The sequence below is a fragment of the Durio zibethinus genome, chromosome 8 (assembly GCF_047325235.1).
Source record: "Durio zibethinus cultivar Kanyao isolate XHJ-2024 chromosome 8, ASM4732523v1, whole genome shotgun sequence".
NCBI classification, from domain to species: domain Eukaryota; kingdom Viridiplantae; phylum Streptophyta; class Magnoliopsida; order Malvales; family Malvaceae; genus Durio; species Durio zibethinus.
This window is the reverse complement of record NC_143169.1, coordinates 21596830-21614052: the sequence shown is the minus strand read 5'-3', so window position 1 is coordinate 21614052 and position 17223 is coordinate 21596830. Positions and strand designations below refer to the sequence as shown.

Below are 17223 nucleotides of genomic sequence, written 5' to 3'. Positions count from 1 at the left end.
TCAATCGTCTTTTCCTGGTTTTCTTTTCGTACTTTCCTTCTTTTTATTTTCACTGTTGTTAAGCAATTGTGCGGACTTCACCAAACCAACCAAACCATACAGTGCCCCACTCTTCCTACATCAGCCCAAGCAACGCCACTGGTCAATTTTAGGTTGGTTTACCACCACGTAGTTGCATTTAAAGTTGAAAAACTCTGAAATACGGAAGAAAATTTTGAGCAGAAAGAGAGATCAAATAAGACCGTGGAAAAGCACACCATTTTTGACACTTGGAAATTTCTATTCATGTGAAACTTTTTCAAGTCCATAACAACATTTTTCATAGTATATTTGACTTCATTTATCTAACCACCAGCACCCACCATGCATCTTCTTACCCACCAAGTAACTCACATGACAGGAAAGAAGAAAAAGGAGGAACAAAACTAAAAAAATGAGAAATAAATGAAAAAAATAAAACAAAATAAAGACTACAAGGAATGGTTGAACTGGAATTTTTTTTTAAGATGGCAAAAGCAGGGGCATTCTGATTGCTACTTCACCGGTAGCTTTGGTAGACAGGGCTGTACATACAGCTCTCAGCATACTTCACAAGATCCTTAGGCTGAGGGTGGCGAGTAGCCAAACCTATGAAACAATGGGATATAATTGTATTAAGATTAAATACAGCGGAGTTGCATGTGCATATTATAAACAAAAAAGAATTTTACCAAGTTCATATGCTTTAGCTGCAACATTGGCAGCAATATGTGCTGAAATCTTCCTGATATTTTTGAATGGTGGGTAAATGAGTCCCTTGTCAAAGTTCTCCTGTGTCACCTGTGCAGCCAAAGCCTCCGCTGTACCCAAGAAACAAAGAAACGGTCTAACAATTTGCAAAAGAACCTAATAATACTACTTTCAAACCACTGAAAACAAGAGAAATTTGGGATGGGGTTAAAAGGTTAGGTTTAACTCTATAGCTCAGTTATCAATCAAAACTTCTAAATGTCAAATGTCAACTTACAGGCTGCCAGAAGCATGTCATCGTGAACACGGATTGCACCAGACATTATTAAACCCAGACCAAAGCCAGGGAAGATGTATGCATTATTTGCCTGTAGGACAGAAATTTAACAACTCAAATCAGGCCTCAACCCAAGACATAATGAAACATGCAGGTAAAACGGCTTTAGATACAACCTGCCCAGGCATGAAAACTCTTCCCTTGTATTCAACAGGGTCAAATGGACTTCCACTGGCAAAAATGGCTCGACCCTGCAAGCGAACAGAAAAAGGGAAAAACCATTTAGAGTTGGTTAACAGTCATATCTAAGTTTGAATAATATATTAGAGAGAACAAAAGACAAGGTTCAACAATACACAAGGTTCTTTGTAAACGCTATAGAAAGGCTGAAATAATATGTTCTTTTTATGGAACTAAATAATATATTTTAGCTGTTGACAAATGAGAATACAAGCTGCATGAATGAATTACCTTACTCCAAGTATAAGCTTCTTCAGCAGTACATTCAGATTGTGAAGTTGGATTAGAAAGAGAAAATATAATAGGTTTCTGCAATCAGTCACATAAACAATTGATCAGTTTAGCTTAATTGCTTCACTGATTTATAAACGAAATTTATAGAGAGATATGGTACATCATTCAAGGCAGCCATAGCCTCAACAACTTCTTTAGTAAATGTCCTTCCTACTCCTGATGTTCCAATCAACACTGTGGGCTTGATTCCCTGTCAAAATAAGACAAGAATTAAGAGTCTAAGAACCTTTTGTTTCCAAATAGTTTTTTCTTTTTTCTTTTCTTTTGGTGGGCGGGGGAGGGGGGTGTGTGGGGGGTGGGTTGGGAGTGAGAAAGGGAGACAAATGGAAGAGATTTCGCACATTAACAGCATCAACAAGTTTCTGGATAGGTTCATGATCGTGAGCCCAGGGCTTTTTGAAATGTTGAAGGGAGTCAATGCGAGATTTAACAATCAATCCCTGCAAAAAGAACAAAACGGATGCAACAATTAATCACTAGAAAGAAAGCAGGAGGGAAAATGTAGAACATTCAGCTTTGTACCAGAGAGCTAAATCATATGTTTACTACCTTGGAGTCCACAAGTGAAATCTTCTTGCGAGCCTCCTCGAGTGGCATATTTGTCTGCATGTATAGTCAAGTTTTATTTCTGATGGCTTCATGACATAATTACATATACTATAAAACATATTATAAAAATTGTGACCATTAATGCTAAAAGTATGACCTGTTTTGAAATTTCAAGGGCTATGAGTTCTGCTATGCCAGTGCCAGCCTGAAGATCACCGAACAAAAAATCAGATGCAGCAACTTACATTTCAAAAATTAAGATTGTATTAGTGGGCTAAAGGATTTGAGAGATCCACCTCTACTTCAACGTTTTGAATATAAAAGTAAGAAGAGGAAAGGGGATAAGATTACAATAATAGAGTTTTTGTTCCTTCTTTTTTCATGGACTAGGGGAATATGATCGAACTATTACAACAAAATTGAAATAGTTGAGATTCGTTTCTAATAAGTGCAGCAGAAGTGAAATTATAGGAAAGAACTTCTCTGATCTTTTAACTTAATGCTTTTTCTTTATCATCCAACTTAGAGAATAATGTTTATCCATTTCACTTCTGTCGTTCATGCTCATCTAGCTACACTCATTGTCAAAAAGAGGGTATGTCTTGCTGTCAAAAAAAGGGTATGTCTTGCGGGAGGAAACCTTGTCCAACTCATCTATTTTCTACATAACTAATTTAAGATTTTCATGATTGCTTCCTTACTTAGATTGAATCAAAGACTTTCAACAAATTGTAATAACAAATCACCTCTCCAGCACCAAGGAATAAGAATCTATGATCAGCTAAGGTTCCACCAACTACTTTTAGTGCAGCAACAAGCCCTGCAAGGACCACAGATGCTGTTCCCTGCAAAAAAAAAGTAATTTATCCAAATTATAACTGAGATGTTTAAGAGCAATTGATTTAAGCAAACAAAGATCAAACAATAACCTGAATATCATCATTGAAGACCAGATGAGTTGTGCCATATTTAGCAAGCAAATCGAATGCATTGTGGTTTGCAAAATCTTCAAACTGCAAAATTATTTAAAGATTTAGAAAACGTTAAACTTAACATATAAACAAACATACAAGTCAAATAATCCAGCCATCTTCACCCCAAGTCCACTCACCTGAATGAGAACTTTCTCCCCATAATTCTGCTTGACTGCAGTCATGAATTCGTTCACAAGTTCAGCATATTCCTAGAGTCAAGAAGAGCAAAGCCACTTTACCATGACAAAATTTTGATTGCATCCATAATGAAAATGAAGAAAGTGCACTATAAGATTATATACCTGCCCAGTAGCTCTCCTTTGCCTGAGCCCTATATAAAACTCGTCATTTAACAATTGCTCATTGTTTGTACCCACATCAATGGTTATGGGCAAGCACTGCAAATGGTATAGCTAATTTATCAGCCATAACAGGAGATTCAATAAAGCCAGCATAGTTAACAGTAAGTTATAGCCAATTCTAAAGTTTTACTGGATTCATGACCTCCTTAATATATGCAATATGTAATGGAGCTTCCATCAGCTCTTACAAATAAAGCAAAGGGTGGTAATAACTACCTTATAACAGATCATTATGGATACTTACGGCAGAAGGACGAACCCCTCCTAGTGCTGTATATAAAGAAAGCTTCCCTATTAGGTATTCCCATTCCCTGAGGACATAAATTACCATTAACAAGTCAACAAAACATGAGAGAGAGAGAGAGAGAGAGAGAGAGAGAGAGAGAGAGAGAGAGAGAGTTATCAGCAGATGTGTACAATTGTTTATACCTGACATCCAAGGTCCCCTAGACCCAAAATCCTTTCCCCATCAGTGACAACAATGACTTGAATATTCTTCTGAGGCCAATTTCTCAGAACTTCATGAATCTTCCCCCTACATAGGGTACAAATCAGAGTAAACAGATAGGAAAAGAAGCACAAATGCAATCCACATCAATTATAACCTGAGGAAGCAATTCTCATGTGAGAAACATACTTTTCTTTCAAACTGATAAAAAGACCCTGAGGGCGCCTGAAGATGCTCCCATATTTCTGGCAAGCTTCACCAACAGTTGGAGTGTAGACAACAGGCAGTAACTCCTCAACATTGTCAATGAGAAGTTTGTAGTACAGCCTTTCATTTAACTCCTGAAAATAAGAATAAAATTGGAATCAATTCAGAACCGTTGAGGTGTTTCATGGCAATTGATTCAAGTGCCAAGTATTATTGCCGTCTCAGCACAATATACTGCATAAGAACTTTTAGAAATATTTAAAACAGAATAAGAATGGGAGCTAATGGCAACAGAGGAAGTAAAGATTTTGCAATTAAATATAAAAAAAAATCATTGATTCAAATTTACATCAATTCACATAAAAAGGAAGAAAAATATTAGCACCAAGTTATTAAAACTAAAACATATCACTTATGATGAACTAAGTGTAATAAAATCATCCAGTTGGATGCAACCGCATATTTGACTATTAAGACACATGCAGCAATAATTCCAGCCAAAAGATCCTCGACTTTACAAGCGAAAGCAAAAGTAATAGAGTTAATGGATACCTGCAAATCCATCATGGCCATGTACTTCTGCAGAGGAACTTGATACTGGCGGATACTCCACATCATTTTCTTCACCTGGTGAATAGGGTAAAAAGTTTATTAAGATATTGCACAAATCTGGAAAACCAACAAAATTTAAATAGAACAAATCAACTAAAGTTAAAATGATGTACAAGCAGGGATTATAACCTGGAGCTCTTGAGAAATAACAGTAGGGGGTAGAAGACCACGCAAGTAATGAGCATCTCTCTCTTTCTCAGTGAAGGCAAGCCCTTTATTATGGTGAGGATCTCGTAGCAAAGAATACCCACTGTAGCAGATAAAGAAGAGTTAGGACTTTGAAAGAATAAAAAAGCAAATTCTTATTGGATTTTGATATTAGAGTAGTACATTAAACACATCATACGTTCTAGCACCAGAGTAACTTCTTTGTAATATTTAGTGGATATTCAGTTTTGGTATTTGATTCTTAGGAGCTTTTATACTGGTTTCCTTTCTATCTAATTTCTTAACTACAAAATTTCAAGAACAAAGCAAAGATCCATATTATCCATGGAATAAATAATTGTTGGCCAGAACATCAAGATCTAGCATTCAATACTAAACAAAGACTCCACACCAAGGATATCAAAAAGAAAACCATCAACTTAAACACAAAAATGAAAATAGAATAAAAAAAAAGGGAAAAGATTCAGCCAGAGAACCCAGAAAATAAATTAAAAAAAAAAAGGCCCAAAACGTAAAAGAACATCTTCTTATTTAAAAATTATAGAAAAAATGATACTAAATCTCACAAACATGTATAAAAAATCTCAAACAATCATTAAACTCATAAAACAAAAAAAAAAAGCCAAAAAATTAAAATTACACAAAAACTGTTATTATAAAAGGAAAATTAATAGAATCTTACCTAGCAACAGAGATAGCCCAAGGAGTGACAAGCTGATCCTCAGTGGCGGCGTCATCATAGTAGACGTCACGGCCTCCGTCGGCAACGGTGGGATTGGAGTCCACGTTGGCAACCGAAGAAGTGCCATCTTCTCTTATTTCTTTCAATGTGTTGTTGTTCTCAATCAAAAGGCTGCTGTTTCTATCCCTGTTGGGCCCCAAAGCTGTCACTTTGACTGAAGCTGGTGGCAGCTTCTCCAGCTTGTAAGAGAAAGGGCTTGACGACCCAGAAATGCCAGTGTTGTTCTGTTTCAATAAGACAGTAACACAATTAACTTGAAAACGAAAGAGACATTTCTTTATAATTTGTAAAAAGGCTTAGATGTGGAATATGTTACAAAGATTTGCAAAGTAATAGAGGAAAAAACAAAGGCCAAAATTTGATGGTTTTTGTGTTTTGGAATGTAAAAGAGCTATAAAAAACCTTGAAATACCAAAAAGGGTAAAATCATGTGATTTTTCAATGTGAAATAGATTTAAAAAAGGAAATATTTTTTTGGCTTTAGAATTATATTCTAGGAAATGGGTGTTGAAGAAATTGTCAAAAAAAAAAAAAAAGCTGGTTTTAAAGTACCAGAAAACAGCTTCTTTGCAAGGAGAACATGATGACAGAAAAATGTGGACAGGCAAGGTCTTCAGCTTTTTTTTTAGCCTTTGAATCTCTCTCTCTCAATAGAACCAGCAAAGAATGAAAATAAATGGAAGAATCTTTGTTGAGATGTTATTATATGAAGCTTGCCTTCCTTTGCTCTCTTCTCCCCCCACCGGCTGATTTTATGACAGAGAGAGAAAGAGCGAGAGCCCAAATACCGCAAATAGAAATGGAAAAGCTTGCAGGAAAAAGCTTAGAAGGAAGCCTAAAAAACGTGTCCGGTTTTCCTTCTCTACTTTCTTTGCGTTCTCTTGCCCTACAAATGACATGTGGTAACTGGTTTTGTCCCTTTATTACAAAACTGCCACCACACCCAGTAGGACCCACAACCAAGCTTAGTTTTAACCAGGTTTGGGTTGTGCTGTTTTTCTTTTTTTTTTGGTGTTTGAGTTTTGTTTTGTGCTTGCGATCTGATCGTACTAGGATGGGGCGGAGTATATATATATATTTTATAACAGGGACAAGGATGTGTCGAATGTGGATCAAAGAACAAGATTTGGTTTGGTTTTTACGGCAACCTTGGCCTGGCAGATGAGTAGATAGATGACATGAGGAGAAACTGGTTCGGTTGTCATCACAAAGTGGCTATGGGTGTAGGATAACTATGAATGAACGAGTATCATGCTATGGGGAAAAAAAAATCGATCCATTTAACTTCAATGAAAAAATATTGAATTTATAATTTCAGTAATTAATATTTAAATTTTAGTAATTTTAATATAAAAAAATAAAAATTTTCAATAAAATACATTAATGACGTGTTTAGGAAATAATATTTATAATAATAATAATGTATTAATATATTTACCTCACAAACTTGCAATAGATTAGTTAAATTAATAACATAAAATAATTTATTATATATTATTAGAAAAAACCTCATAATCAAAATTAATAAAATAATACATATTCTTTAAAATATATTAAAAATAAAAAATAAATAAAACATGTGATAGTCTATTGATTCAATTTATGAAATTACAAAATTATATTGTCAAAAACTCTAGCCTTAATAAGTTCTAATAAGATCATTATAAATTTATATTTTAACAAATTATTTTATGTGGTAGCTTATTTCAAGACAATGTTACATACATATAATTTGTGAATATATACATTTTTTTTTTTTAATTTAGTTCATATATTATCAAATTTTTATGTATCGATATCAAATTTATATAATTGTGTAGTTTTTATGACCAAACCATATTAATTAATTTATTAAGATATAATAAAATAGTTTTTATGAACTTTTTTATTTACTAGTTTGTCTCCTAATAACTATTGAGTGAAAAAATTTTATCAATGATAATCTAATTTTAAATATACACGAAAAAATTATACAAAATTATAATTTTTGTGTTCTCTTGTTTCATAACAATTTTTGAGATAAAATTAATGAGAATAAGATTCAGAATATACTAAGTTTACCCGCCTTCCCCTTGCTTTTCAATTCAATGCACTCAATTCTTGGTCTACTTTGAAACCGTTTGGTTAAGAATTCATGGAGATTTGTAGTGGGATTTGTCATGTTGTAATGGCTGAGACTGAGAGGCTAGGGATGTCTTTCTTCATGGAATTTTGTATAACAATTGTGCCTTGTGCATGTCAAATCCAAGATTGTTGGGTTATCCTTTCTGTTTCCTTGGTTTTTTAGAAGCCAATAGGTTTTTTTTTCTTTTTTGTATTTTCTACCTTTCTTTTTTTAAACATATAGATGACTTTCGGCTGTTTCCAGTGAAGTTACATCCGCCGCCCGGATGGAATGTATCTTTTAATTGGTGGGCAACTAAAGATTTCGTTAGATTTGCTTAGAATTCCACTTTTAGTATGAAGTAATCGCTTTAAAAGAAAATAATCATTAAATTTGAAATTTCATTATTAACATTTGTAAATTTTTTTATTTTAAGCATCAGTTATTTTGTAAAAAAAATTTGTTTATAAACACATTTTATTAAAAATTAAAAATTAACCATTGAAATTAAATGCAATTCTCAATCATCACCAAACAATTGTCTGCGAACGTTTTGTTTATCTATTCTTTTAAATCAATGGAGGATTATTTTTTTTGTTAAACTTTGTTGGAATTTTAATCAAACAGATTTTTAGTCTGAATGGTTAAGCTTGCTAATTTCAGGACAAATACAAGCATATAAAATTTATCTAACAATATGGGGGTAGTTTTGGGAAACCAGACATCGTGAATTCCTTCCTTCGGTGAGTGATGAAACAAACATAAGAAGCCAACTGTCTGAAAACAGTAACATGGCAATGATTTTTTTTTTTTTGTTACTGGTTGTCCCCGTCAGTTTCTTTAAAAGGTGGGCCGCATTTTGACCTTTTACACATCTTTATCACGTGGCTGCAGTTATCTCAGTATTCTGGCCTCTCTGAGCGTTCTTTATCTTGATTTCGACGTCCTAATTTCCTACCCGCATTTCATTGGGTAATTTTAAATATTATTTTTTAATTTTTGTTGATTTTTGGATAAAAATAATAAAATTAAAAAATTTTACAAAATATTTTGTTAATATAAATGGTACATTTTTGTTATAAAATCAATAAAATTAAATATTTAATAATATAATCTAATATTAATGTATAATATAACAACAAATTCAGCCTAATCCACGAATGCAAATGTAAAAATAGATTATTTGATTATCCTCAAAAATTAAAACCGAAAAGATTTATTTTTTTTTTCACTTGATAAATCTTTTTTATTAGTAAGCACTTGATATATTTTTTTAATTTCTTAACCACCCAAGCCCACAGCCAATCAATATTCAAAATTCAACAAAAATTTACTACAATAAATGAGAACCCAGAAAAACCTGAAACTGTTTCAATCCATAAAAATTGACCATTGTTTTTTCACTCTCCTCGCGTCCCCGTGTAATCTCTTTTCTTGGCGAGGAAAAGGAAAATTGCCTATGGGGAAAGGAACTTGCTGCTCGGGCGTGTAGGTTAGGTGGCACGGCAAAACCACGCGGTAATTACAATGGTAGCCGGAAGTTTGTCCTTCTCTTTTTTTTAAGATAAAAGCACCATCGTAATACGCACGAGTTGTTTGCGTGTTAAATTCTATCCTCATATATAAATATATATATATTTATATACGAATAATATTTTATTTTATTTTATATTAATTTAATTTATTTTTTGGTACGAATTTCATTTTATACACATGCCTGTACATATAAAAAACACATATTTTAATAACAAAATTAACAATTTATCACGTCTGTTAAGTATATTTATAATAGTTAATAAATTAATACGATTAAGTAAAAAATATGATATTTTAATTTCGTTTAAAATTAGATTTTCATATCATTTTCTACCTAATAAAACCATTAAATTAGCAAACAAAATTAGGTCTAGACTCTAGATGTTACGCAATAAATAAGCTACCTAAATAATAATGGTAGACAATGTTCCAATCTCTTCCGTCATTTTTATACATTTTCAGCCACATATTTAAAGGTGAAAAAATTTTGAAAATTTAAAAAATTGATTTAAAATTGTATTATTTGATTTGGTTTATATTAATTTTTTATTTAATTCAAATTATATTAAGATATTAAATATATATTAAATTTAGATAAAATTTTAAATTAAAAATTAAAAATTTTAAAAAATCAAAAGGAAATGAATTATATAATTTTAATAAATTTTAAATTTGTATAAATAAAATAATTATTTTATTCTTAAATATATTTAAATATATTAAAATAATATATAAAAACATAAAATTTAAAATTTAAAAGTTGATAAATTAAATTGACAGAATTTGATTTGAATCAGTTTGAGATTATATAAAAATTTGATTCAAATTTAAATTAAATTTTAAAAATTCATAATTTTATGCATTATAAAAAAAATTAAATCGAATTCAAATTTTAACTATTATCACTTTTAATTAATTATTTGTTTGTGCAAAAAAGCACTTAAAAATGTGATCTCTTTTTTTTTTCTCTCTCTTTTTCCTTTAAAACATGAAACAAATTTTTAAAAGAGAATATGATAGATTGGAGAGTTAATTTACATGATTTTTAATCATTTTTGACATATGAGTACCAATAAAAATTTATAGAAATGGTACATTTTATTAAAAAAAAACAAAATATTATGTAATATTGCAAAAAAATCAAATAAAAACACCCATCTTAAAAAGAAGATATTAGATATCTTCAATTAGCACAACAAATTACTGCTAAAGAACAAAATTAAGAATGCATAAGATAAGATCAATTAAACCAACATTTACTTTAAATAAAAACAAGTTAGCTGTGTGTGACCAATATTCTTTTCTTTAAAGGTAACAAAAAACTATAGGCCATAAATCCGATGACAAAACGTTGTCAGATTTTTGAATCAAATATATGTTTTTTTTTTCTAGTTAATTAATCTTTGTTCCAAAGTGCAAAGCTATCTAAACCGATTCCATATATAGATACATCTGGGGGAGGCTTTTGATGTCTGGAATTTGTCCTTCACTTATGGAAATTTTCCAAGAGGGGACGTTTTTTTTTTTCTCTTTTGAATCAAAGTTTAAACTTCCCAATATATGTTAGTCTATTGAGAAGGTGAAATTGGGTAATCCTATTTTATACTAAAATTTTGTCGCCTAACCCAAAAAAAATGCTATCGACCATTTTGAGAATTCATGATTTAACTCTGTTTCATATAATTATTTTTTCAAGATAACATTTAACATATCTAATATTAAAATTTTAGTATTTATAATTTTTTTTGTTTTAAATTACAATTTAAAAAAATTTACCTTTTGAAAATGTGTTAGTAGTTATTGTATACTCACGCCGTATGCTTAACGCAAGGGCAGCATTGTCCAATTTCTGGAATACTTTAGTAGTATTAATTACGAAATATTTTGTTTAATAAAGTGTGAGCTTGGTTTGGAGACATTGAATTTGATCCGTTCAAATTCAACGGTAGTGGGAGTTGAAACGCGTAGCATTTTCAGAACAAAGGTGGAGCTAGCCTGCCTTGACTCTTGAGGCAGAAGTTGGTGTGGTGCGGTGGTGCCCGCCATCCACATATTTTCTCTTTAACGTGAAGGCCTGCTGTTGAATTTATTAATTGGAGTGTAGGGGCAGTGAGAGGCCCAGTTGGTGTGACCTCTTCTGGTTTAGGTAGGTATCGTTTTCCACATCTGCCAGGTTATTGGTGGTTGTTAGCTTCTGCTGGGGTTTTTATTCGCCACGTTCACATTGTTCAGAAAACGCCAGGACATGACGTTGAATGAAATGGCCGCAACCCGCAGCTCATTTCACCTTCGTCCTTCACTTCCCCAATCCTTACTTTCTTTTTCTTTGTGCTGTAACGCACAAGGCGCTGTTTGGTTCGTACTATCGAGATGGTGCATTCAGGGCCAAATAAAAAAAATCACATGCAAAAAAAAAAAAGAAAAAAGAAAGGACAAAACCCCTCCCTCAAAATTCCCATCTCAAATTTTACTCCCAAAATTCCAATTCAAGCTTTACCAGATTAGCAGATTGGAAGAACCGTTATCAAATTAAATCTAGATTACTATTCTTTTTTGTGGTTGAAAAATGTGTTTAAAAATTATTTTAAAAAGTATAATTAAAAATTTTAGAGGTTTGATATTATTAAAAAAAATATTGTGAGTAATTAAATATTTAAAAAATATGTCTAAAATAATAAAAAAAGAGATTAATTTATACTAATATAAAATTACAAAATTTTATACCTTTTTAATTATTTATTTGAATAAATCTAAGAATTGAAAAAAAAATTAAAATGACAAAAATGATTTAATTTCGGCTTTTAAATTTATTATAATTAATAATTAAAAAAATGTAAAACCTTTTCGATATAAATTAATCCTTTTGCAGAGTAAAATGTTAAAAATATAATATTAATATAGTGATTTTTTATTCGAAACATAATTTTTTACTGTAAAAGTATTTTTTGAGAAGTTTTTGGTTTAAATTTCCAAATCAAGTTTTTAAATTAAAATTTTATATATTTTTATTTAGTATTAAAATTAGATTAAAAATAATTTTTGAGCGCAAAAACAAGACCCTAAAATAGTTAGTTTTGGGTGAAGTGGTAGTTTGATTTTGAAACCCTGATAAATTCAATTGCTTAAGCTCTATGTGACCACATCAACGTATAAAATATTACTCCATAGCCAAAAACTTGAAAGTGTTAAAGAGTTATCAATAAGGGTTGGCATAAGTACTTAATGTTTAGAGTTTTAATGTAAAACTCCTAGGTTTGAATCTTAATGTTTCTTTGTTGGTAAATAATTTGTAAGTTCGAAAGGATTCATAAATTTTTTTTATAAATTGATGATTTACTCTTATCTTACAGATAAAGTAACTTCTCATGTTCCTAAATTTTTTTTAACTAAGAAAAAATGTTAAAGAGTTATAGACAAATTTTGACCACTCTTTTATTCTGCTGCATTTTCTCGTGCATTGTAATATTACAAATTAATTTAATTAAATCTTGAGTTTAAAATTTTTTATTTACTAAACTAACAATAATTATTTTCAGTAATTCTTTCTTTAAAATTTAGGCCTACAAGCTCGTTTATTTCAGCCAATCTGCTCCATTTTCTATTTTTGTCCTAAACATTGGGCTCAAACTCTGCCCATTGGCATGTATCATCGTGATTTGTCGAAGGCTCATTCCTTTGGCCTGATTAAAAGTACAAATCATGGGTTCAAACTCAAGAACAATAATTATAAAGAATAATCATAATACCTTGTCCCCAGCCCAAAGAAAAATTAACTCTATTTTGCCCCATTGGCCATGACATGCTATCATTGCGTTCGAATTCATTTTTCTTAAACCAAGTATCATAAAGAAAAAAGAATTCCTATAATAAACATATTTGGACGGATAGTAAAATTAGATATAGTGAAATTAAAAATAATAATAAAATTTATTATAATTACGATTGAAAAAAAATTTTAATAAAAAATTTATATTAACTTAATTTTGTTAGAATTGACATTTGGATTCAACTGAAAGTATTATGAACTTAATCACATCGCACATTTGATGTGGTGGGATCCAAACGGCTACTAAGATGTTTATCAAAGAAATTAAGAAAATTCATTTCAGGTTTCAGCCTTTGTCACCTTGTAATTTTATACTTGTTAATTGTTACAATTTCAGTGGCAGTGCCAACTGAATCTATGCCCGAAAAGCCCTTTTACTTCGATCCGTGCTTCGCCACCGTCTCCAATTGCTAGTGGCCGCAGGTCCTGCGTCATCAATGATGATGATCTCTCTGAATTCCTTGAACATTCTCTTCGTGTCCCTGATTTAATTTTGAATGACAAGGTCTTCCCTAAGCAAAAGTTCATTGACAACCCACCAAAGATTGATTTCCATCAGTTGAATCCCATGGAAAGTGATTCTCTTCCCAGATTCTAGATTCTATTGCAAGAATCGGATGCTTTCAGTTAGTTAATTATGGAATTCCTGGGGAATCTATCCGATCAGCCTCAGCAGCTGCTACCGGAAAATTTCAACTGCCACCGGTGAAATGGACAGCAGTGACAAGGTCACCGGAGAAGTTATAGGGGTTTGAGAAAGTTCATGGGGAAGACGAAGGTGAACTGAGTGACGAGTTTGTGTGGTGTAGGGATGAAGGCTTGAAGTTGGAAATGGAGGGAATTTGGCCTGTTGGGTGTTCAAATTTCAGGTAATAATTCACTTGTCTTTTGGCCTTTTCTAATTGAGATTTGTTTTTTCTTAGCAATAGAGACTGCTGATATTTGAATATAATTATTAGAATTAAAAGTTCAGTATTTTATCAACAGAGACGTGAGATTTGTTATTTTTAATAAGCAACAAAATTGTCTCATTCCTTAATACTTATTAACATTTGCACTTATGCAGTGAGAAAGTGGAAACTCATCTGTTTGACATTGAAAAAGTGGCTGAGAAAATTCTGCTAGTCATCAGGGAAAGTTACCCACAAAAATCAGGTCATCAAAATGATATGATGCAATGGCTACATGTCGTTGGCTCTGCATGTTATCTCTACAAGCGTAGCCGGAACGTTGCAGCCTACAAATGGAGTAGCTCCCTAAGATATGTTGCGATCAGAATGCTGATAAGAGGGATTGATTATTCACATGACTTGTGTGTTTGTATATCTGTGATGGATCTTCTGAGTTTAATATGTATTCAAAAGAAAGTTTAAGTGTCGATTAGAATTCAGAACTTAATTAATTCATTTAATTTATATAATCATTTTAAAAGCAATAATATTAAAATTCAAATATTAATATTTACATTATCGATTTTTTTTTATTCTCAAACTGTGACCTTTTGTATTAAAAAAAAAAAAATTGGATGTCTTGCCCGAATAAAAATGCCTTGATCATAACAGACGGGGATCAAACCCGAGTAATTTAGATATTGTTTGGGGTTAGTTGGGTGTTATAGGCACTGTTTAGGATAATTTAGATACAATTTTAATTTTATAAAAATGATGACAAGTTTATCATATCTCTCTATCTCCTGCAATTGTAAAACATGAATTTTAGTCTACAGTAATTACTCAATATATTTCTGTCCCTGTTGTCACAGGCATTAAGTGGTGGGCCATTCAAGCATATAAATGAGAGGCCCATCTATAGAGAACGAAGACTACATTTCAATGGCATTCCTTTATTACTCTCCAAGCATCGTCATCCGGCCGGTTGATTCAGAAAAGGAAAGACTATTAACTACTTCACTTAGCCAAAAGGTCACAGCTGCAATACTTTTGACTCTTGTATACCATATTTTATTCAATGTTTACAACAATTATAATGTCGTCAAGATTCATCCATCAAGCAATGAAGAGTCACAAATCTTGATACTTCAGCTCATAATTAAATTTCTACACTTCACTTTGCCTTGGATTTTAAATCTTTTTACTTCTAACTCAATGACAAATGTCAGGTATAGACAAAGTTATCAAAGCCAAAACCCTGCCAATTTGAGATGCACAGACCTTTCATTTGAGTTTTTTAGTTGTAAAAAGAAAAAAAATATGGATTTATTTGGGAGAGGCTCAAAAACAAAACCATTTAATTATCATGTATGCAAATAGAAGAATCATGTATGAATGCATCAGTTATTCAACTAAATGCTCGAATGCTGTTTAAATCATTTGATTGTGCTCATGAGAATTTACAAATTACATGAGCAAGGAAAACAAAATGAAAAAAAGTTTGATTTATTTTGCTCACGTTTGGTATTTGTTTTGCATGTGCCTAAATATTGGTTCACCGAACAGCCTTACTTTTTGCTCATGATTTTCACGAGTGCCTTTCCACATCACTCCGCGTTACATAAACTTTACATTTAATTACATGTACAATTTCAATTTCATTTAGCAAAGCATAAAAGCCATTTACCACATTTCTCACACGCTCCACCTGCTTACTTATATGTCCAACTCCTATCAATTCAATAGTTCATGTTATATTTAACTAGATCTGACTTTTTTATAACTCTTTTTCGCAAATATTTTTTTTACGTATCTATTAAAGTTAAATTGACGTCAACAATAATATTAATTGAATATTAAGCTTTTAATTTTAATAATTAGAATTCAAAATTTCGCAGCCTAAATAAAAAAAAAGGTATAGTGAAACGTGTTAAAATCATAATACTTTACCAATAAGACATACATGTAGATAATCTATAAAGATGTGTGGTATAATTACTTTTATTGGGTACACATGATTTTAGGATATGCAATGGAGGTAACTAGCATTTCTCATTTCATTTTTAGATTCGAACTTAAGACTGTTTAAACTGAAATCTCATGTTTTAATCATTGAGGATTTGAGGAGAGGTAGAATCTCCTCAATTGTAATATTGCTATATATGATATAATCATAGAGATTAATTATTTGATCTCAAGCAGAAACGACAAATGAATGGCAATTCATAAATGAGAAAAATTTAGATAAAATTTTTAAATAAAATTGGTAAATTTTTTTAATATAAATGATTCAATTAAAATTTTAATAAAAAATTTAAATCAATAGATTAATAGAATTTAATGAAAAGATCAATAATATTTTTAAAAAATTATTAAAAATATTGTTTATAATTCAAATGTGATCGGTACTTATTTAAAAATTCTGTCAAAATTTTTATTACAAATGATATTTAAAAAATATATAAAAATTTATTAATTTTTTTAAAAAAATTTAATTTATGCAACAAAAAAATTTTAATTTATCGATTTCGATTTTTTATTTTAATTTAATTATTTTAATTAAAAATTTTATGAATTTCACCTCAAAAATTTTATCTAAATCTTTCTCATCCATAAATCATATGTCAACTATCCGAAGAGTCTTTTTTGTCTTTCCTTAAAATGTAAGATATATGCTATATATTTTGATGTACATTTAAATGAAAAACATAGTAGATAAAGATTTGAAGTTAAAATTTTATAAAAAGGAAAAATAATTATAGTTTTGGAGAATCCCTAGCAATTCTTTCCTTGTCTAGAGAGAAAAATATTTAAATTTCTCAAATATATAAAGTATGTTTCATAATTATTATACATCTTTGTGGTGGAGCTTCCTTGCTCCATCACTAAGCATTGGGGAGTGGAGCACAAATCTCCTTATTGAATTTCCCATCTTAGTTTGTAAAGGTTTGGCCGATTAGGATAACCATATTAATATTTTGCCTTAATATTTTTTTCAATAATTTTTAAACACACACACACACAGATATATATATATATATATATATATATATATATATATATATATATATAAGATAGCAATCTGCTCGTTGTTGTGGTTTATTATTTTATTCTTTAATGTAAAAAATGTAATAGTAAATTTTTTTTTAAAAAAGAAATACTTGCATTTTAAAAAAGATTGCAAATAGCCTAAAAGAAAAATAAGTGGTCAGATAATTATTAAACAAATTCTGAATTTAAAGATTCCTTTTAAGATAGTGGATTT

The 17223-nt window shown here is 30.7% G+C and overlaps 2 protein-coding genes and 1 pseudogene across 7 annotated transcripts; 1 reads left to right on the top strand and 2 right to left on the bottom strand.

The window, feature by feature from the left end:
• Positions 1–259: 259 nt before the first annotated feature.
• On the bottom strand, positions 260–6413 carry LOC111278949 (NADP-dependent malic enzyme-like). Of its 6 annotated transcripts, none has more exons than XR_016344036.1 (20): positions 6155–6413; positions 5543–5826; positions 4822–4942; positions 4633–4707; positions 4063–4214; positions 3855–3960; positions 3642–3736; positions 3366–3461; positions 3201–3272; positions 3019–3102; positions 2836–2934; positions 2247–2294; positions 2090–2143; positions 1882–1980; positions 1641–1730; positions 1478–1555; positions 1183–1257; positions 1007–1097; positions 711–908; positions 260–627 (listed from the first exon to the last, which is right to left on the bottom strand). XR_016344036.1 is itself a non-coding variant. In XM_089764690.1 (20 exons), the coding sequence occupies exons 7-20, from the start codon at positions 3654–3656 to the stop codon at positions 539–541; spliced, it is 1119 nt and encodes a 372-aa protein (XP_089620816.1). In that variant the 5' UTR covers positions 3657–3736; positions 3855–3960; positions 4063–4214; positions 4633–4707; positions 4822–4942; positions 5543–5826; positions 6155–6413; the 3' UTR covers positions 260–538. The 6 variants fall into 6 exon arrangements, 4 of the variants coding, with proteins under 4 accessions (XP_089620816.1, XP_022721459.2, XP_089620817.1 ...); XR_016344037.1 differs by having other exon boundaries at positions 6320–6413; XM_089764690.1 differs by having other exon boundaries at positions 711–839.
• On the bottom strand, positions 3656–11288 carry LOC149517617 (NADP-dependent malic enzyme 4, chloroplastic-like). The gene is made up of 8 exons (XM_089765086.1): positions 11160–11288; positions 5543–5826; positions 4806–4942; positions 4633–4707; positions 4298–4314; positions 4063–4214; positions 3855–3960; positions 3656–3736 (listed from the first exon to the last, which is right to left on the bottom strand). The coding sequence occupies exons 1-8, from the start codon at positions 11286–11288 to the stop codon at positions 3656–3658; spliced, it is 981 nt and encodes a 326-aa protein (XP_089621212.1).
• Positions 11289–13284: 1996 nt separating this feature from the next.
• LOC111278429 (1-aminocyclopropane-1-carboxylate oxidase-like) lies at positions 13285–16004 on the top strand (annotated as a pseudogene).
• Positions 16005–17223: the final 1219 nt, after the last annotated feature.

What these genes read in the sequence shown, in the direction of transcription:
- LOC111278949 (XM_089764690.1), bottom strand. An exon ending in GGGAGAAAGTTCTCATTCAG is followed by an intron (nt 3,103 to 3,200) that starts GTGAGTGGACTT and finishes ATAATTTTGCAG; the next exon opens with TTTGAAGATTTTGCAAACCA. An exon ending in TTTCACTTGTGGACTCCAAG is followed by an intron (nt 1,981 to 2,089) that starts GTAGTAAACATA and finishes TTCTTTTTGCAG; the next exon opens with GGATTGATTGTTAAATCTCG.
- LOC149517617 (XM_089765086.1), bottom strand. Translation starts at nt 11,288, where the DNA reads ATGGCGGGCACCACCGCACCACACCAACTTCTGCCTCAAGAGTCAAGG. An exon ending in TTGAACGGATCAAATTCAAT is followed by an intron (nt 5,827 to 11,159) that starts GTCTCCAAACCA and finishes TTATTGAAACAG; the next exon opens with AACAACACTGGCATTTCTGG. An exon ending in TGGGCTATCTCTGTTGCTAG is followed by an intron (nt 4,943 to 5,542) that starts GTAAGATTCTAT and finishes TATCTGCTACAG; the next exon opens with TGGGTATTCTTTGCTACGAG.